The 21,110-nt window shown below is 43.5% G+C and overlaps 1 protein-coding gene across 7 annotated transcripts in view; it reads left to right on the forward strand.

Moving 5' to 3' along the window:
* Positions 1 to 21,110, forward strand: part of ERCC6L2 (ERCC excision repair 6 like 2) — a 257,095-nt gene that overhangs the window by 43,206 nt on the left and 192,779 nt on the right. For 5 of the 7 annotated variants that reach the window (XR_004537579.1, XM_033928177.1, XM_033928167.1 and 2 more), the window contains exons 4-6: positions 2,386 to 2,502; positions 8,655 to 8,848; positions 14,933 to 15,094. Coding sequence is in view for 6 of the 7 variants with exons in the window: in XM_033928177.1 (XP_033784068.1) it covers positions 2,386 to 2,502; positions 8,655 to 8,848; positions 14,933 to 15,094 (473 nt within the window). In the remaining variant the exon portion in view is untranslated. Of the gene's footprint in view, positions 1 to 2,385; positions 2,503 to 3,657; positions 3,797 to 8,654; positions 8,849 to 14,932; positions 15,095 to 21,110 lie in introns of those variants that run through there. The other 2 variants (XM_033928196.1, XM_033928206.1) reach the window with 2 other exon arrangements.

Raw genomic sequence — 21,110 nt, forward strand, 5'->3', positions numbered from 1 at the left:
TTTTTTCGTAAATTGCCAACTTCCCTCCATCCCTTTTTACTTAGCTTGGAGGTAACCCATATGTGGGAATATGCTGCCTGCTTGTCCTGGGATAAAGCACAGTTACTTACCGTAACAGTTGTTATCCAGGGACAGCAGGCAGATATTCCCACAACCCTCCCACCTCCCCTGGTTGGCTTCTTGGCTAGGTATCTGAACTGAGGATCCTCTCAGGAGATGCGCCCCCTAGTTCGGGCGGGAAGGCACGCGCGCAGGCGCGGTGCAGTGCTCGAAAGTTCGAGATCTTCAAGCAAGTTTGCTTTCGAGGCTGTCCGCTGCGGGGCTCCGTCGGTGATGTCACCCATATGTGGGAATATCTGCCTGCTGTCCCTGGATAACAACTGTTACGGTAAGTAACTGTGCTTTTTGGGCACTGCCAGTGTGCTGTTGTACTTAGAATGGGAACTCAGCTGACTGTTGTTGATAGAATCGTGATCACCTAGAAGGGCACTACTGTGGATTTGATAGTGACAGCTCAGACTACCAAGGCACCCAGATTCTCCAGCTAATAGAAAATGAAAGGTGCCAGTCTAGGGTCATGAAATGGTTAACTGTTGTTTAAAATATTGCTCTGGCCTACATAGCTGAAGAAAGTTTACAATCTATTGACTTCATCTGCCTAAAATGTATGTCCCTACCCTACCACATTGTAAGCTAAATAGATAAGAGTTTGAGCCATGATATACCCTGCCCTTCTGTATATTTAACATTTAGAACTGTAAGAGTTAGATAAGTGACCTGCTAGTGTGAGCTTAGGACCAATAATTGTAGAAAAGTTATAGAAGTAACACATGAAAATTGTAGTTTTTGCATATATTAGTTTGCGAAAAGGGCATAAAAGTCCGTGTATTTCCTGTTTCTGACACTCTAGTAGGCAGGCTATTAACTGCACTAGAGTCCGGTATACCGTAATAAATTTCTTGTACTTTCTTCACGCCTCTGACTTTGTGTGTCCAAGTGACCTTTCACCAGGGGAAAAGATGTCCTGAAAATTTCATGGTCTCATCATGAGTTGCTTATGCTTTTTGCTGCTGGCTCTTATAAGTAGGGTAACATAGCACCATCTACCAAAACAGGATAATTTTCAACTTAGCAGGCTGGATGGACCATCATTTACTACATATGTTGTTATGAATGTTTGTAGAAAAAACAAGGAAGGCAACCAAGTCACATCAAGGTCTGTGAGGGGGAAGCTCAGAGTGCCTAACTTGGCTCACAACTTGCAAACCAAATATAGTGTAATATGTCAAAGAACATGTCACATTATATGATGTTATAGGGCGCTCTCAGTGTGAACCCTCAGTGATAGGAGCACAGCTCCGACACTTCACTTCTGGGCCAAGGCCATAAGCCTCCACCCGCACACCATCATCGAGCGCCCTGTGTGTGCAGAAATCAAACCAATCAACAATCAAAGTGAGTAAATGAAACTCAACACAAGCAACCTGAGCGACCCCCACACAAACCCTGCCAGCCAAACCCCTTCAAAAGACTCACGCAAAATCACAAACAAAGTCAAAAACCATACCAAAAAGTGAAAAACATGTCCAAAAGAAACAATACTTATCCAAAACTGTCACACAAACGGAAAAACCGCGCCAGGAGGAGAGGTTCAACCGCGCTGGTTTCGGGAGGAGCCCTTCTTCAGGAACCTGGCCTCCAACAGAACACAAGCAGAGAGGAAGGCTGGAGGCTCTCTGCTTGTGTTCTGTTGGAGGCCAGGTTCCTGAAGAAGGGCTCCTCCCGAAACCAGCGCGGTTGAACCTCTCCTCCTGGCGCGGTTTTTCCGTTTGTGTGACAGTTTTGGATAAGTATTGTTTCTTTTGGACATGTTTTTCACTTTTTGGTATGGTTTTTGACTTTGTTTGTGATTTTGCGTGAGTCTTTTGAGGGGGTTTGGCTGGCAGGGTTTGTGTGGGGGTCGCTCAGGTTGCTTGTGTTGAGTTTCATTTACTCACTTTGATTGTTGATTGGTTTGATTTCTGCACACACAGGGCGCTCGATGATGGTGTGCGGGTGGAGGCTTATGGCCTTGGCCCAGAAGTGAAGTGTCGGAGCTGTGCTCCTATCACTGAGGGTTCACACTGAGAGCGCCCTATAACATCATATAATGTGACATGTTCTTTGACATATTACACTATATTTGGTTTGCAAGTTGTGAGCCAAGTTAGGCACTCTGAGCTTCCCCCTCACAGACCTTGATGTGACTTGGTTGCCTTCCTTGTTTTTTCTAGTTTAGGATTTGTTTGGCAAATTAGGAGTGTGTTGTTGTTGATGAATGTTTGTATGGCAAGATCCATTTCTTTTGGTTCTCCAAAATTGCTACATTGTGCTTTGCCCTTGTAGGTCATTGCATTTATGTCTGCAGTGCTGCACAAAAAAGGGACACGAGAGGATATTGAGAACAATATGCCGGAGTTTTTACTGAGGTCGATGAACAAGCAATCTGTTGCATCCAGAAAGGTATTCTTATAAAAAAAAAATCAAATTTTGTTTATGTGAAAACATAAAAACACTATGTACAGCTGCTATGCTTACATACTGTAAAGAGAGAAACACAAATATCTTGGCAGGTGTGTGCATTAGATCAAACCTTAAAATTTTATAAAGATATTTGAGCATAAAATTTGTTATCTCTAATAGAGTAAATGGCAGCAATATACAGAAATCAAACTAATACCATCTAGCAGTCCTTTAAGTAGTCCTTTAAGCTTAGGAAAGTTGGAACATTATTTATCAGCCTTACTCTGTCGCAGTTCTTTGATTCTATAGTATTCCCATATTTCTATATCACAGTTCCTGCATGGATCAAAATCAAGGCTTAAGTTATCTTTCCAATTGATGATCATCTTCAGTGTCAGAGAGTAGAAAAGAATCATCAGACGGGAGCTCTGCTTTTAGCACTAAAGATTTCCAAACTACGATTTTGTGAGACAAAATCACATCATTTTGTAGGATGGGTAGAATTCTGTTCCAGACTTTGCATCAAAATAACTGTACATTCAGATAATAGATCATGAGAGAGAGAGTACCTATCTGCTAATCTTGTAAACGGGATATATTTTCAGTTTCTGTCTTACATTTAGCTGATTCTACTGGGGTTTACAGGGCTCGGTGAATTAGAAAAAATAAAGATTGCTTTCTGGAAGCAAATACAGACGTTCTAGGCCCTTTGGACCAGAATTGTCCCCATAGTTTATCCATTAAGGAACTACCTAATTCCTTTTCCTGCACCCAAAGGTCTTCTGTGCATTTTCAGCCTGAGAGATTTATTTAAAAAAATCAATAACTTGTCTTGCCAAAATGATAACCATGTTTTATTTCTAAGAGCCACTTATCTGAGATGTCACCACTATCACACCTGTTTTAATGGCAGGTTGAATCTCTTCATAAAGCAAATAATAAATCCCAATAAATAAAATTAGAGTAATCAAATTGTAACTAGGCACAATATTGGGATTGTGGCAAGGCAAATTCTTGTTGAAGCATCTGGAAGGTTTAAAAATTCCTAGCCTCTATCACTTGACTAAAGGACTATACATAATTAGTTTACCAAACTTTCCAGCTTACTGATCTATTATCAGTTTAATGCTTCAAGGTTGTTCCAGATTGGCTATGCAGCAGGTGACTCTCCAGCTAAACTGAACTAAACTGTATAGACTTCAACCATCCACGGCAGCCATTCCCTATGAGTGATCTGCACGGGGCAGGAGCATAGGAAGATCGCTCCTGCCCCGAAAGCCCGCTAGACCACCAGGTATGGTTCCGGGGAGTCTCAAGGGCTTAAGGTAAGGTCCGGGATTCCGGGGGGAAGGCGGGGGGATGGGTCAGAACCTGCCCGAATATTATTTTTTTAGTATTCGTAGGCTGGCTCTGCCCCTAACCCCCGTGAATATCGAAGGAGAAGTGTAATTTGTGGGGCCGTTGGTTCATGGATGTTTTTCTAAAGTAAAGTTACATTTTATAATATGAACAAATCTTGAAAAAGTTGATTAAAGTATGAACCATATAGATTTATAAATTCAAGACTGATGAAGATTGGTGGTGATAAAGATATTTTGGTATAATACAGATGCAGTGGAAATGTCACTTTTTCGAAGGTCCACAAATTAGAATTGTTTATGTAAGTCAAGCGTGTCACTCACGGCCCATGGGCTGTATGCGGCCCACAACAAACATCTTTGCGGCCCAGCCAATGTAATCCAATAAGTCATTTCTCTTGCCATCCATCGGTGCCAAGCAGTCGCCTATCTAAGCCAGTCGAAAACAACGATGCAACATACGAGTTTAACCAGTTGCTTAGTCTTATTAATACAATGATGTGGATGTAAACTGGTAGATAGGTTCGTATGTGCTTAGGTGTGAACACTTAACGTCAACCATCAATTTAGCTTGTGAGCAAGTGCTGGTGATATACATGTGACTTAGCATTCTGTAAATTTTGCGCCCATATGCATGCCAACTTGTAAAATGCACACTGTGTAAGATGTGTGTATTTTCAGCACTGGTTTCCAAGCCTGTCCAAGGGGAATTCCCAGCAAGTAAGGTTTTCAGGATATTCACAATGCATATTCATGAGAGAGATTTTCATGTTGATCTCGCTCGTGAGTATTCTCTGTGAGCATCCTGAAAACCTGAATGACTGGGGGTTCCTCCAGGTCAGGTTTGGCAGTTACTGATTTACAAAATAGTGCATAGGTGTGTAGCTGGCTTCAAGGCTAGCTCAACCATTGGACCAGGTAAGGCTCTGGTCCAGGGCGCCGGAGATACAGGGCACTGAAATCTTTCTTCCCCTTCTCTCTTGGTCCAACATTTTTGCCCTTCTCTCTCCAGCCCTAGTCCAGCATTACTTCCTCTTCTATCTCACAGAAACATAGAGTATGACGGCAGAAAATGGCCGGCGGCCCAACAAGTTTGCCCACTCAAGAACCCTCCCTCCTTTGAGAATCCATCCTTTAAGTATAACTCTGTAGCAACCCCACCTGCTTGTCCCATCATCTCTTGAAGTCGAGACAGGTTACTGGCCTCGACTACCTGGCGTGGAAGACCATTCCATCGACTAATCACCCTTTCGGTGAAGAAGTATTTCCTGGTGTCACCATGAAATCTTCCCCCCTTAAATTTTAGCGGATGCCCTCTTGTTGCCGTGGTACCCGTAAGAAAAAAGATTTCTTCCTCCACCTCAATGCGGCCCGTGATATATTTGAATGTTTCTATCATGTCCCCCCTTTCTCTGCGCTCTTCGAGAGAGTACAGGCGCAGTCTGCTCAGACGTTCTTCATATGGGAGATCTTTAAGTCCTGAGACCATCCTAGTGGCCATTCTCTGGATCGACTCCATTCTCTTCACATCCTTTTGATAGTGTGGCCTCCAAAACTGGACACAGTACTCCAGGTGAGGTCTCACCATGGATCTGTATAATGGCAGTATGACTTCAGGCTTTCGGCTTATAAAGCTCCTTCTGATGCAACCCAGCATTTGTCTAGCCTTGGCTGAAGCTTTCTCCACCTGATTGGCAGCTTTCCCACAGCCCTGTAACCATATTGCCCACAGCCCTGTAACCATATTGCTTGCTGGTAGCAACAATATACACAGCAAGCTGCTTTCAGCCAGCCCTGGGTGTTCCCTCTGCTGTGTCTCACTGCCAGGAAATTGCAGGTGGGACGCGGCAGAGGGAGAACCCAGGGCTGGCTGAAAACAGTTTGCTGTGCATGCTGTGATAATGGTAAATATGGCAATGTTTAGAGAGCCATGGATGAGGAGAGAGGAGAGGGAACAATGCTGGATTAAGGGCTTGAGTGGAAAGAGGAGAAAGCTTAAGCTTTGGGAGTAGGGGCACTGAATGGTTGGGAGGGGGCATTGCCTCAGGATACCATAACCCTTTTGAGCTGGTCCTGTCTGGCATTTTTATTCATAACTGGCACGTAAATGGTCAGCACCTATGTTATCTGGCCAATAGCACCACTCTAATTAATATTTCAAAGGATGCTTAACTTATACCCGCTATGAAATAGCTGGAGGCAAATTTTTACCCCCCGCTGTTATGGCAACCTTTGTAAAATTTATAAGATCCTCAGCGGCATGACTCAGGACTCAACATTGTTCTTCGTCCTAAGCTTTATGTGTCTACTCGTCATTGGATCTAGTATTTAAACTCTTTTCTTTTGTTTTTAAAGAACGTAACTTCTAATTTATTCCTTTTAACTTTGTCAATATTTAGATATCTTTTTGATTTTTAATTTCCAATTTTTAATGTTTTTAAGCTAATACTTAACTTGTGATCTAGCTCCAGCTAGGGATGTCAGTGCCAACATGTTTCGCTTGGATAGCTTTTTCAAGGCTTAATCCCTAACAAATGCCACGCGTATCTGTGACCACATCTTATCCACAGATAACCCTTTTGAATATTTGTCTCTAAATTTCTTGGTGCTGTTTGATGACAGATTGTCATCAAACAGATTCTAGTTAAGGATTTTAACAGTCCTAACACCCCCTTTTTTCTCTGTGGGGACTGTGTAAGGATTTGGGTCACTGATGAGTTGGGTTTGCCATCTCTGATTCTGATTGATATGCATGTGAACGAGTTATACTTGTCCTTGGTATAGAGTTCTCTAGAGCACACACCATAGTTATAGACACACTCTGCGTTCTTGATTTGTGCAGTCAAGGAGACTTTTCATCTAGTGCCATTCAGTAAATGATAGTGTTTATTTTCATAATTTTAGCTCTTTTTGCATGTCTGAGATCATGGTCTGGAAAGGTAGGCATGTGGTTTCTGTTAACTTTGTGTTGATAAGGGCCTGTTAGTTTATGCAATGCTTGAAGTGGAGCTGAACGCTCTACATCCTCACCTCAGTGTAGTAAAAGTTGCAGGCCTTAAGTACCAGCCCACTGTAAATGTGAGATGTTCGAGGCTGCGTTGCTTTGTGATTTTTCTGTGCAGCATAAAGCAAAGATTTGTAAACTGCAATGGTTCGCTTTTTAGCTGCTGGCTTGTATGCTGTAGCTTATCCTCTGCTGATAAACTGCTCAGATGCAAACTATTGGAGCAACTACAGCTTAAAGTCAGATATTGTTAAGGGCTACAGAGTTGCCCAGCCCAAACATGACTGATAAAATCTTCCTGAGGCACAACAAATGTTAAGCAGACTGGCAAGTGCCGTCTCAAAAAAAAAAAAAATCATCCCCATAAAATTTTAAAGGAGTAATGTAATGTAATGTAATTTATTTCTTATATACCGCTACATCCGTTAGGTTCTAAGCGGTTTACAGAAAATATACATTAAGATTAGAAATAAGAAAGGTACTTGAAAAATTCCCTTACTGTCCCGAAGGCTCACAATCTAACTAAAGTACCTGGAGGGTAATAGAGAAGTGAAAAGTAGAGTTAGAGGAAAAATAAAAATAAAATAAACATTTTAACAAGTATAGTTAGTACTCCTAATGTCTTCATGCAGCAATGGAAACCAGAATAGCTCTGGAAGATCACAGGTTCAAGGCTGGCTTGTGCATTTGTTTTACTTTCAACTTTGCTTATAATTTTTAAGAATGTACTGTTAAAATATTGCACCTCCATTTTGCTAGTAATATTTCAGGTTGTCATTTTGTCTTCAGATATGTACAGCATGTTGTCAATAGGAGCCCTGAAAGTAAAGCCAATAATGGTCATACATAAACAACCATTAAGAGAAAGCATCTTTATTGTCACTGTTTGGGAAAGATAGGTACTCCCAAGTAGTTCCTTGATAAATACTATTTTATGTAGTACCATATATACTCGAATATAAACCGAACCAAATGCAAACCGAGGTAAGCATTTTACCCCCAAAAAGGAGGGAAAAAGTTTGACTTGAATATAAACCGGGTGTGTGTGTTAATATTCAAGTTCAGTGCCTTGTCCTGTCCTGCCACGCTCTACACCCTGTTCCCCCTCCCTCGCTGTTCTGCCAGGCTCTGCATCCAGCCCCCTCCCTCCCCTGCCACTCTGCACTCGGCCCCACTCCCTCCCTGCCAGGTTCAGTACTCTGTCCCCCTATCAATGACTTGCAGACCTCCTCCGGACCTGCCATGAGACCTGGTGGACCAGTGGGCCGGACAGGAAGGATCCCTTCTAGCTCCTGTCCAACCAATTCTAAGAACTTTTACCTCCCTCCCACCTCCTCTGCGTACCTTTAGTATCTCTGGTGGCCCAGCAGTGAACCGCAGCAGGAGCGACCTTCCTTCGCTCTTGCCCATGCAGAGCCGTTAGCTGATTTGCTGCTGTGAACTCAAGGCAGCCAATCAGCTAGCTGCTCTGCATGGGCAAGAGTGAAGGAAGGTCGCTCCTGCTGCGGTTCACCGCTGGACCACCAGGGATACTAAAGGTATGTGGGGAGGTAGGAGGTCTGCAACAGGTCGTGGTGGGGGGTGGCGTGGGTCAGCGCTGACCCGAATATAAACAGAGACCCCTATTTTTGCCCCATTTTTTGGGCCCAAAAATCTCAGTTTATATTCGAGTATATATATGGTGAACCGCACATGGCATTTAGTTGAAAATGATGTGTTCTGGTAATCTCATGTTTCAGCATGGAAACTGAAGAGCCTTTTTAACGAATGTTGTGAATGCTTTGTTTTAGATGTTCCTGATAGTGACTCCTCTTTCTGTGCTCTTCAACTGGAAGGATGAATTGGATGCATGGGGATATTTTAGGGTTGCTGTTTTGCATGGCAACAAGAAAGACTCTGAACTTAGCCGTGTCAAACAAGGAAAGTATGAGATTTCCTTGACAACTTATGAGACTCTTCGTTTGTGTTTGGATGAATTTAACAGGTAGGAATAGAAAATAATTTATTTTCTATGCAGCGTTGTTAACAATGAGCTGTCCAGCTATGGAACTTTTAATGTCCAGTTTTGATCTATAAACAACCATGATAATTGTATCCATGTTCTAAATTAGAAAAAGCAGTTGTTGTATCGGCTGTTTTTCAGCTTTTATCATGTAGCATATGATATTTATCCCAGGACAAGCAGGCAGCATATTCTCTACATGTGGGTGACATCACCAACGGAGCCTTCTGGTGGACGTTTTCGCAAGCAGACTTGCTCGAAGACCTTCAAGCTTGCAATTGGCCCGCTCATGCACGTGTGCCCCTCCCGACCTGCCAACTACAGACTCCCTCTCTTCTGCATTGCTGCACCCTATGCTTGGAACAAGTTGCCTGAATCCCTAAGACGAGCTCTGTCTCTGCCAGTGTTCAAGGTCTGTTTTAAAGCCCACCTCTTTGAGAGTGCTTTCGATTCCTAACTCCTCTCACCTTGGGTCCTGCATCCCCCTACACTCTGTCATGTTTTGTGAGCTCTTCTGAGCAGGGACCATCTATAAATGTAAAAATGTACAGCGCTGTGTGGAGTGCATAGGGTAGATAGATATGAGTTGCTTATTCACTCTTTCCAAAAATACTAGGACTAGGGGGCATGTGATAAAGCTACTAAGTAGTAGATTTAAAACAAACCAGAAAAAATATTTCTTCACAAAATAATAATAATAATAATAATTTATTTCTTGTATACCACTATACCAAAAGTTCGAAGCGATTCACCACAAAGGATACATACAGCCAATATTTAAAATACAGAATAAACAATTGGTGTCTTATACAAAATAAAAACAATCAGTAAAAAAGGATACATCAGATAAAATCAATAAAAGTTAAGACAATAGCTCAATTGGCAAGTAAAAAGCTGTTAAAAATCATAATAGCTTTGACAGTAATATGATTAAGAGGAAAACATATCAAACAGGCATGTTTTTAGTGATTTTTCTAAAGTCAAGATAGGAAGTGGCCTCAAGTATTAATCTTGTATAATAAACTCTAGAATTTGTTGCCAAAGAATGTGGTGAATCAGCGGGGTTTAAAAAAGATTTGGATAATTTCCTAAAAGAGAAGTCCATAGGCCATTATTGGGATGACTTGGGGAAATCCATTGCTTATTTCTGAGATAAGCAGCATAAATTCTGTTTTACTACTTGGTATTTAATTTAGGTACTTGGGATCTGGATTGGCCACTGTTGGAAACAGGATACTGGGCTTGATGGACCTTTGATCTATTCCACTATAGCAATTCCTATGCTCTCTTATTTGGGTTTGAAAGGGGCTTCTTTTTCCCAGATAGGGATTTCTTCCTCAGCCCTTTCCTTCCTGGAAGACGGGATCACCGGCTCACAGTACATGCTATGTAGACATGTGGAAGACAATTTTGTATAGCACATGTAGGCAGCTTAATGGACATTTAGGTCCAAGCATTTAAAAACCTCTAGTATTTTAGAAAAAAAATTAGCATGGAGTCTCTTCTAAGCCAAAGAAGAGACTCCATGCTACTGCATGCCAAAGAAGCACATCAGATGCAGCCATCACAAGTGATTTTTATATGTAAACAGTGATTTTGCTGCTTATATATTTACAGTGAATTTTGTAAACTGTTCTGAGGGGAACCAATTGGATCTGATCTCCAAAATAAGAAGTCTGTCAAATCAAAAAGTTTCAACTTGAAATAAAATAGAATTAAATAAAATACAAAATTATGATAAAACTAGTCTTTAAGCCCGTTACATTAACGGGTGCTAGAATATATTTGTCTGTCTTTCTTTATTTCTGTCTCTCTCTGCCGCTGTCTTTCTTTCTTTCTGTCTCTCTCCCTGCCCCTGTCTCTTTTTTCTTTCCTTTCTGTCTCCCTCCCTCCCACTAAATGTCTTTCTTTCTCTCCCCACTTCTTTCTAACGTCTGCTCCCCCTGCCCCTCAGACTTCCATTCAGCGGCTGTCCCTCCTCTCCACCACACTTCCATTCAGTGTCTGTCTCCCTCTCTCACCCCTTTTATCTACTGTTCACCCTCTTGTTTTTCCCATTCCATTCACTGCCCTCTCTTCTCTTTCCATCCAGTGTCCGCCTTCTCTCTCTCTCTGTTCCATATGGCATCTCCTCCTTCCTTTCCCCTTCCTTTTCACTTGGTGTGGCATACCTTCCTCCTTCCCTGCATGTCCTACCATGTCTTCTTCCCTCTAAGCCATTCTCTCCCCCTCTGCTCCCTTTCCTCCTTGAACTTCATCGGGCAGCAGCAGCATTCATAATTCATTGCTGTTGCCAGGCTTCAGGTCTTCCTCTCTGGCCGGTCCTGTCTTCATGAAAACAGGAAGTAGGCAGGACCCGCCAGAGAGTAAGGCCTGAAGTTGGCAACAGCAGCAAATTTTAAATGCTGCTGCTGCCCGAAGAAGCCAGGCCTTAACAACAAAGCTCCCTCCAGCGTTGGCAGCCGCAAGAGCGAGGTAGGGATACCGCTGGACTACCATGTTTAAAAAAAAACAAACAAAAAAAACTTACCAACGATGGCGGCGTTGCTGGGGGGGGGGCGGTTTTAAAAGCCATCGGCCGTGAAGTATGCCACCTGCATACTTCATGGCCGACGGCTTTTCAGGACTTTAAAAACTTAGCAATGATGGCGGCAGTGCTGGGGAGGGTTTGAAAAGGTGCCGCGGCTACTCTGTCGATCCCCGCCTGACATGTCTCACAACAGCAGTTTAAGTCTGAGGTAGGGTGAGAAGAGCCGACACGGAGAGCAGGAAGTCCAGCGCTAGCGGCGAGTGGTAGGTGCTGGGAACTTAAGTAAGGCTGGGAACTCGCGCATGTGCACTCCTGCAAAGCCACGGACCTACATCTCACGGAACAGAGATCACAGAAGCACGCAGTTGAGTGCGCATGCGCGGCTAGTGTTTTATTATTTTAGATGCTAAGGGAAAAAATAAATAAGTTTGAAGCGCTTGGAGAGAATCTAACAAACTGCTTCCCATCTCTGCAGAAAATTGAGAACTGATGACCCCACAAGCTGATGGAAGGCACTGCGCATGCTTGGTAAGGGCAGTCTCGAGACTTTCAAAATTTTTAAAGTGACAAACACTTTTCACTGTCCATACCAGGGTGCGTGGATAACACTACCCACATGTGAGAACATAAGAACATAAGCAGTGCCTCCGCCGGGTCAGACCACAGGTCCATCCTGCCCAGCAGTCCGCTCCCGCGGCGGCCCAAACAGGTCACGACCTGTCTGTATCATCAGAAGGGGCTCCCTTGCCACCTTGGTTTCTCATTTAAGTCCTGTCTTCCTATCGAAGTCCTAACCCTCCGGTCTTGCACCTGCACGACCTGGTTTGGTTTCTATACTCATTACCTGGTTGGCTTTCTATACTTGTGTTACATCCCAGCATATGCTTCCTGCTTGTCCTAGGACAGGGGTTGGCAACTTGCGACTTGCGAGCCACATGTGCTCTTTCACCTCATGGCTGCAGCTGTTCCTGACCTGATATACCTGCAGGCAGTAACAGCAGTGGTGGCCGGCTGGCAGAGGCAGCATTGTGAACAGGCTGCTTGCGGCCACCCTGTTAGTTGAGAAGAGTTTGTACCTGAATAACTGTTGGGCAAGTCTGGACAGTCATTTGTTCAGCTGATTTGCTTGGATAATTATATGAGCAATGACTGTCCAGCTGATTGCTTGGATAACCTCCGGTTATGGCTTAAAATCCAAATTAGATCTCCTCATCTTTACCTCCATCCCACCAAACCCTATGAAATACAGCCTCTCTGACATGTTCACAATCTGACCCCACCCCTGAGATTTACACAGAGGTGAGCCCTGATGATGTAGAAAGGAGTAAGAATGTTTTCCCTCTACTCCTGCCGCCCTTTCTAGCTTCAAGTTCAAATTGGCAGTGCTGACCCCTAGTGGTAGTTTTACTCTACTTCCACTAGGGTTCATGCCTGACCACTTGGGTCAGTAATCCCATTTTGAACCTAGAGCCAGATTGGATGGGAGCGGGTACCAGGGATAGGGATGCAGACCACCACTACTATGTTGACAATGCCCAGGCTGTGTTATATGCCTGGGTCTGTATTGCAGAGACCCTTTATTATTGGCTCAGGCTGTAATACTACTATTAATTATTTCTATAGCGCTACCAGATGCATGCAGCGCTGCACAGAGTCACAAAGAAGAAGAAACAGTCCCTTCTCAAAAGAGCTTTCTACATTGCCATGTAATGCAGTAACTATACCATAAATCTGGACCCTATGTGGTAAATAGAGGGCAACATCCCCCCTCTCCCACTACATTTATGGCTTAGGCTTTACACTTACTTGTTAACTTTCGCTGTTAATATTAACTGTATTGGCTTTATAGAAAAAGAGCCCCTAAGCATTGCTTAATATATGTGCTGGACCTGGTCAACAGGAATTAAAAGTGGGTAGGAGCTTCTTTCTGGTTAACTTCACTGAGTATTGACTTGTGTATTGCTAACAGGTTTATCTCCTTCGTTGTTTTCCAGCTTTTACTCATATTCCCCTTGTGTGATTCTTCCCGGAAATATATTTTGTTTTAACAGAAAAGAAAGTGTTTACCTCTGGATTCCTTATTTCAATCCAACAGTGCAGCATGGATAGCTTTTTTTATGCGCAAAATGATAGAATTACATTTATATGTATATCCTATATAAGAGCAGGGGCATAATCAAAAGAAACATCTAAGTCCATTTTGGCCTAACTCACAAGTCATCCAAAGTCGGACACGGGAAAAAGGTCCATTTTCAAAAAATACGTCCAGCATATTTTTTTTTTTTTAATCATCCAACTGTATGTCCAGCCGTCTGATCATCCAGACAGCTAAGTCGTCCATCTTTATACCCCATTTTTGACCAAAAATTCATCCAACTCAAAAACGCTTAGAAAAAGACCTTTTGGGGATGGGAGGGGCCAGAAAAGTAAGGGACTGGACACCCAGACATGGCAACAGAGTAGTGGGGCACCTTACAGGGCACTGTTGTGGACTTCACGAAAAGGGTGCCAAATAAACATCTCACAACAGCTCCCTTATAGGTCATAGTGAGCCCCCCCCAAAAACCCCAGAATCTACTAGATCCACCTATCTACCACCCCAATAGCACTTATGGCTGCAGGAGCCACTTAAATGGCAGTACAAAAGGTTTGGGCTTTTTTTTGGGGGGTGCACATGTTTCTCCATGAATGCAGTGATAAGAGTGGCTTATAGGCCTGGGTCTTCCTCTCCATGGTTCACTAACCCACCCCCAAGACCAATTAAGCCACCCCTTGTGCAGCTCTACTAGGCTTTCCTATGCCAGGCTGCCAGGTGCTGATGTTCTGGAGGCAGATATGTAAAGTTGTTATTACATATTTTATGGGGGTGGGGGGCTGTGATCACTGGGGCTGTGTGTGGGGGTCTTACTTTGTGTCTGCAGTGCTTATCTGGTCACTTTGAATACCTTTTGTGGACTTAGAACTGGTTTTAGATGGCCTAAGTCACAACATCCAAGTTCCGTCTAGGCAGTGTTGTAAAACCTTCGGTTATACATGCAGTGCAACTAGGTCTAGGATGGCCCACGTCCGCCAAATTCCTGCCCTCACCACTCCTCCTAAAATGCCCCTTTTAGCTCTGGTCGTTCAGCAGCATTGTGAAGGCCTTAGTCGTTTTTAAATACGTCTAAAATCCTGTTCGATTATAGGAGACGGTATTTTTCAAGTTTATTCATCTTTTGATATACTACCAATTGATAAGTCCCATCTTAGTGGTTTACAATATAATAAAATGAAAAGTGAGAATAGAGGCTAGACCATAAATTTACATTTCATCTCAAGTAATTCATCCAATGTTCATTATGATAAAACAATCTGAACAAGAAATATGTCTCAAATGTTTTTGTAAAATAATAGCTTTATAGTTTTGACTTAAATTTGTGATAAGATGATTCAAGCCTTATGTCAAGAGCAAATTGTTCCAGAACATGGGCCCTGACACACAAAAAATTGATGCATGAATGCGCCCAAAGCAGATCAAATTTTCTGTTGCTTTACAGCATAGACTGGTCAGCAGTTATTGTAGATGAAGCCCATAGGATCAAGAATCCCAAGGCTCAGGTGACACAGATCATGAAGTCTTTAAAATGCAAAGTTCGTATTGGCTTAACTGGAACCATTCTTCAGAACAATATGGAAGAACTTTGGTGTGTGATGGACTGGTAAGTAATGGAGAAAATTGTTATATGAAATGAAATGAATATTGTGATTTAGCTTTACTTGTTTATACCTATGACTGACTTTTTTGAAGCTGTGTGACATACAGAACTAGATACATGGAATATACCACTTAATTTATTTTGGTTTTTTATTTTATATCCGCTGTCTTGAGGCTTTTTTCATATGCCTTTCCATTCATGTTTTGTAGAAACTCTAATATTAATTTTCCCATATTTTTCATATATTCTTCTTTGGCATGCTGTCAAATACTACATATAGACAGTAGAATGATTTGGCTGGGAGTATCTTTGCAACTTACAGTAATGCTGTTTTTTTCATCAAAAGATACAACCATGAGAGTAACCCTTGGGTTTCACAACACCTCTGATATGAAGGGAAGGAGTATGAGCTGAGAGCCAAACCTGGGCCTCTTGCTCAGCAAACTGTATTAATTTTATTTCTGTAGCAAAGACAAATGATTTTTTACCATAGCTGTTGCTTCCCATTAGTCACAAATCTGCAGAAGGGTGTCACTCAAAACTCTTAACTCCTCCTCTTCTGCACTGGAGAACAGCACCCTCTTCAGTTTTTCCTTCTGAAGGTGAACTCGCAAGGTATGTTATGATCTTCTCTTCTTCTTTTTATTATCTTCGGATATTTTGCTATCTGTTTCTTTTTTCCTGCATGGCTTTGGTGTTTGGAGGTCCCCTTCTTGAGTTTACTTGCAGGTCAGTCTCTCTGAGTACCTACTGAGTCAGCCTGCTTTGTGTCCCATCAGGAGCTCAGGGTCCATTCCAATGGGAGCTTGCTCACCCGCTGATACATTCTGGATATCAAGGAGCCATCTTTGAATTTTCTCCCCCGATGCATTGCATGGATTTTCGGGGGTTGGAGTCCTTGGTCGGGTCCGCCCATCCGACAGCCCAAAGATTTCCAGCACTGGACTTGTTCCTAGCACTGTTTAAGGTAGAAATCCTTTCTCCTGCAGGCAGGCTGCTGCAAGCTGACAGGCACCAGACGTCACAGTGAGTACTCCCATTATTCCCCATGGGGAAAATTGGTGGTTCTGAAAAAGCCAGATTCCAGGATTTCTGGATCTGAAATCTGTCAGTGTGGCTCTCAAGATACTGTTTCTGCATGGAAATGGCAAGATCAAGCATTGCCTCTGTGGTACCGGGAGAATTTTGGGACTTGACAGAGGCCTATCTGCATATCCCCATTTTCCCAGATCACATAAAGTTCTTGCGGTTCCATGTTCTGGAACAGCGGTTCCATGTTCTGGAACAACACTTCTGGTCCTCAGCTCTTCCTTTTGGACTATGGTGGTGATGGTGGTGGACTATGGTGGTGATGGTAGTGGCAGTGCACCTCCTCAAGGAGGGGATACAAGTGCATCCATGCCTGGATGATCGGCTGATATGAGCTCCATCTAAATCTGAGGGAAGGATGGCAGCGGAGTGAGTGGTCCATCTGCTGCAGAGCCTGGGCCGAGTCAAAAGCTTCTGGAAAAAAACCATTTGGAGGTGACACAGTCCCTGGAGTATCTGGGAGTCCTTTTCAACACAGAGGACAACAAAGTTCTTCTCCTTGAAGTCCACAGAGTGAAGCTCATGCATCAGATCAAGGAGTTTCAGGATAGGCTAATACTGACAGCTTGGCATTACTTACAAGTGCTGGGGTCGATGATAGCAATGATAGATGTGGTCCTGTGGGCAAAGGCACATTTATACCCTCTCCAGAAAGTGCTTTTATCCCGCTGGTCACCACAAGCAGATGTGTTGCAGATGCCCCTACCTTGGTCATCAGAGGCATGTTGCAGTATGAACTGGTGACTGCAGCCACAGTCCCTATCCTGGGGAGTGCCACTCTGCATCTCCATGTGGTTGATACTAGCGACAAATGTCAGCCTTTATGGCTAGGGAGCTCATTGCGAAGGTCACCTGGTGCAGGAACTGGTCTCCTGCCCAGACAGGTTGGAGCTGAGAGCCATTTGCTTGGTGCTGCGGGTGCTCATCAGCTCTCTGCAGGGCAAAGCAGTATGAGTTTTCTTGAATAATGCAACCACAGTGGTCTGTCAATTGGTAGGGAGGCAACAGGAATGCTCCACTACGCCTGGAGGCCCAAATTCTGTTCCAGTGGGCAGAGACCCACCTGCTGGTGTTCTCGGCGGCTCATGTAGTGGGAGTAGACAAGTATGCAAGTGGATTTCCTCTGGATCTGGGAGAATGGGCTATGTCCTGGGAAGTGTTTGACAGCATTGTGAGTCGGTGAGGGTGATCAATGTTCGACCTCAGGGCATCAGCGACCAACAAGAAAGCATCTTGGTTTTTCAGTTGATACGAGCCAGGAAGTGCTGGTCTGATTGCTCTGGTGCAGCTATGGCCATTTGAAGGGCATCTGTATGTGTTCCACCATGGCTCAAGAAAGGCAGTCTTGTGGAGAATAAGGATGCATCCAGGGCTGGCAGTTCTCATCGCAGTGGACTGTTTGAGGCATCCATGGTATGCAGATCTGGTCCGTCTAAGGAGGGACCAGGGTCTCGGACTGCCCTGTCATCCTGGATTACTTTCACAGGGCTCATTTGCCCTGGAGGATCTGGAACACTTTGGTCTTATGGCATGGCTCTTGAGCAAACAGACTTAGTGCGCAAAGGTTACTCGGCGTTGGTGGTTTCCACTCTCCTGAAGTCCAAAAAGCAGTCAACTTTGGCTGCCTATGCGAAGACCTGGAGGCACTTCCAAAGCTGGTATGCCCAGAAGAGTCTGGACCTCGACACAGCATTGATGTCTCTAGTTCTAGCTTTTCTTCAAGAAGGGCTTGAGAAAGGACCAGTGGTTGGCTCCCTCAAGGGAGCGGGTCTCTCATCAACCAGCTCACCTTTATCCACATGTTTATTCACACCTTGTGCTTCAGATCCCAGTCTAAGAAAATAACTTTGGCTTCTTACCCAGATGTAACCAGATTTTTGAAGGGACCATTGCATCTGCATTCTCCAGTGTATCAACCTTTTTGAACATAGAGTCTTAATCTCTTTCTGAAAGCTCTCACTAGAGCTCCATATGAGCCCTTGGAGATGGTATCTTTGATGGACCTGACAGTCAAGACAGCATTTCTAGTGGTGGTCATATAAGCCTGTCAGATGTCTGAACTACAGACCATATCCTGTAGAGAACCCTTTTTAGGATTTTGGAGTTGGATGTTTCACTGAGAACAGTCCCCTCGTTCTTTCTGAAAGTAGTCTCCAGTTTCCACATCATCGAGGAGGTAGGGTTGCCAGCCTTCATGCCCACAGGGTCAAAGAAGAGTAACAAAACTCTAAAATTGCTGGATATTTGCAGAGTGGTGCTCCACTGTTTGGAAATCCTGATTGAGTTTCGGCTGTCGGATCATCTTTTTGTGCTAGTGAGTACCAACTGCTGGGGCCGTCTGGCTTCAAAAGCAACCATTTCTAGATAGATACGTATGACCATTTTTCTCAGCTTACACTGGCTGCAGAAAGCAATCGCTAGTAGCCACAAAGGCCCATTCCATTAGGAGCGTAGCATTCTGAGTGGAGCCCAGAGCAGTTTCCCTTGAAGAAATTTGTAGAGTGGCCACATGGTCTTCCCTGCATACTTTCAGAAAGTTTTATAGGGTGGAAGTAGCAGCCAAGTTGGACGCTGCGTTCAGATCTTTAGTAATAATAATAAATAATATTAACAGCTTATATACTGCAATACCGTGAAGTTCTATGCGGTTTACAAAGATTAAGCAAAGGTACAAATTGATTGACTTTAAGAGGGGAGGAAGAAAGAGGGTTAATAGGACAGGAAATCCATTTTTGAGGAGAGAGTGATCAACAGAACAAGTTAATCGCTATAGAGGAGAGAGAGAAGAGAGGATCAGTTGTCTAGATACTTTAGGAACAGGTGTGTTTTCAGACGTTTCCTAAATTCCTCATAAGTAGTGGGCGAAAGCAATTGTTCTAAGTCTTTACCCCATGATGCTGCTTGGTGCGAGAGAAGGTGTTCATGGTGTTTTTCCAGTTTACAACCTCTCACTGGGGGGGAAACGAAGTTGGAATATGAGCTTCTCATGTGTCTGTTGGCTGAGAAGACGAAAAGGTCAGTTATATATTTAGGGGCAAGTCCGTGTAGTGCTTTGAAGCAGAAGCAGGCAAATTTAAACTTTACATGCGCCTCCATTGGCAGCCAAAGCAGCTGCCGGTAGTAGGGTGTCACGTGGTCAAACTTCCTCAGCCCAAAGATCAGTTTGACCGCTGCATTTTGCATCAATTGTAAACGCTGCATGTTCTTTTTGGAAATTGCTAAATAAGCGATGTTACAGTAGTCAAGTAGACTCAGTACGAGGGATTGGCCTAGGGTTCTGAATGCCGCTGTATCGAAATAAGCTTTAATAGATCTGAGTTTCCAGATAGTGAAAAATCCCTTTCTGATCAAGGAGTCCACCTGGTCTCTCATGGTTAGGCACTGATCCAAAGTTACACCTAGTATCTTTATGGTAGGTTGGATAGGGTAATTAAGATTATTGATACACTAGCTGATGCCCCGGCGTTGAACGGGTATTTAATTATAGCAATAACACTGTAAATGGATTCAAATAAAGATACTTTATAGTGGTGAATGAAATTATTTTTTTACAGCTTAATAAAAAGTACAATATTCAAATTATAATCTGAAATATTTGACAAAATGAATACAATACAACTAACGCAAAACGTGATTATAAACAACAATTTTAGTTTTACCTCCTGGAGCAAGAACATATAAATTCTTGGGTGAACCCACCCTTGAGCAAGCAACATAGAGTTGTGGGCCGTGAGACCCCCAGAACATATCACCCCTGTAGTGAGGGATCTGCATACCAAGTTTCGTTCAAATCGGTTAAGCCGTTTTTGAATTACAGTGAGAATGGCAGCTTTTTACATTTTTTTCCATTGACAAGAATGGGTGAAATCTGATTTTCTGTTTGTAGCTCCGCCCACGTGTGCAGGTGAGCCGCGAGACCCCCAGAACATATCACCCCAGGTAGTGAGGGATCTGCATACCAAGTTTCGTTCAAATCGGTCAAGCCGTTTTTGAATTACTGTGAGAATGGCAGCTTTTTACATTTTTTCCATTGACATGAATGGGTGAAATCTGATTTTCTGTTTGTAGCTCCGCCCACGTGTGCAGGTGGACCGCGAGACCCCCAGAACATATCACCCCAGGTAGTGAGGGATCTGCATACCAAGTTTCGTTCAAATCGGTCAAGCCGTTTTTGAATTACTGTGAGAATGGCAGCTTTTTACATTTTTTTCATTGACATGAATGGATGAAATCTGATTATCTGTTTGTAGCTCCGCCCACGTGTGCAGGTGGGCCGCGAGACCCCCAGAACATATCACCCCAGGTAGTGAGGGATCTGCATACCAAGTTTCGTTCAAATCGGTCAAGCCGTATTTGAATTACTGTGAGAATGGCAGCTTTTTACATTTTTTCCATTGACATGAATGGGTGAAATCTGATTATCTGTTTGTAGCTCTGCCCACGTGTGCAGGTGGGCCGCGATACCCCCAGAACATATCACCCCAGGTAGTGAGGGATCTGCATACCAATTTTCGTTCAAATCGGTCAAGCTGTTTTTGAATTACTGTGAGAATGGCAGCTTTTTACATATTTTCCATTGACATGAATGGGTGAAATCTGATTTTCTGTTTGTAGCTCCGCCCACGTGTGCAGGTGGGCCGCGAGACCCCCAGAACATATCACCCCAGGTAGTGAGGGATCTGCATACCAAGTTTCGTTCAAATCGGTTAAGCCGTATTTGATTTACTGTGAGAATGGCAGCTTTTTACATTTTTTCCATTGACATGAATGGGTGAAATCTGATTTTCTGTTTGTAGCTCCGCCCACGTGTGCAGGTGGGCCGCGAGACCCCCAGAACATATCACCCCAGGTAGTGAGGGATCTGCATACCAAGTTTCGTTCAAATCGGTCAAGCCGTATTTGAATTACTGTGAGAATGGCAGCTTTTTAC

The sequence above is a fragment of the Geotrypetes seraphini genome, chromosome 1 (genome assembly GCF_902459505.1).
Source record: "Geotrypetes seraphini chromosome 1, aGeoSer1.1, whole genome shotgun sequence".
NCBI classification, from domain to species: Eukaryota; Metazoa; Chordata; class Amphibia; order Gymnophiona; family Dermophiidae; genus Geotrypetes; species Geotrypetes seraphini.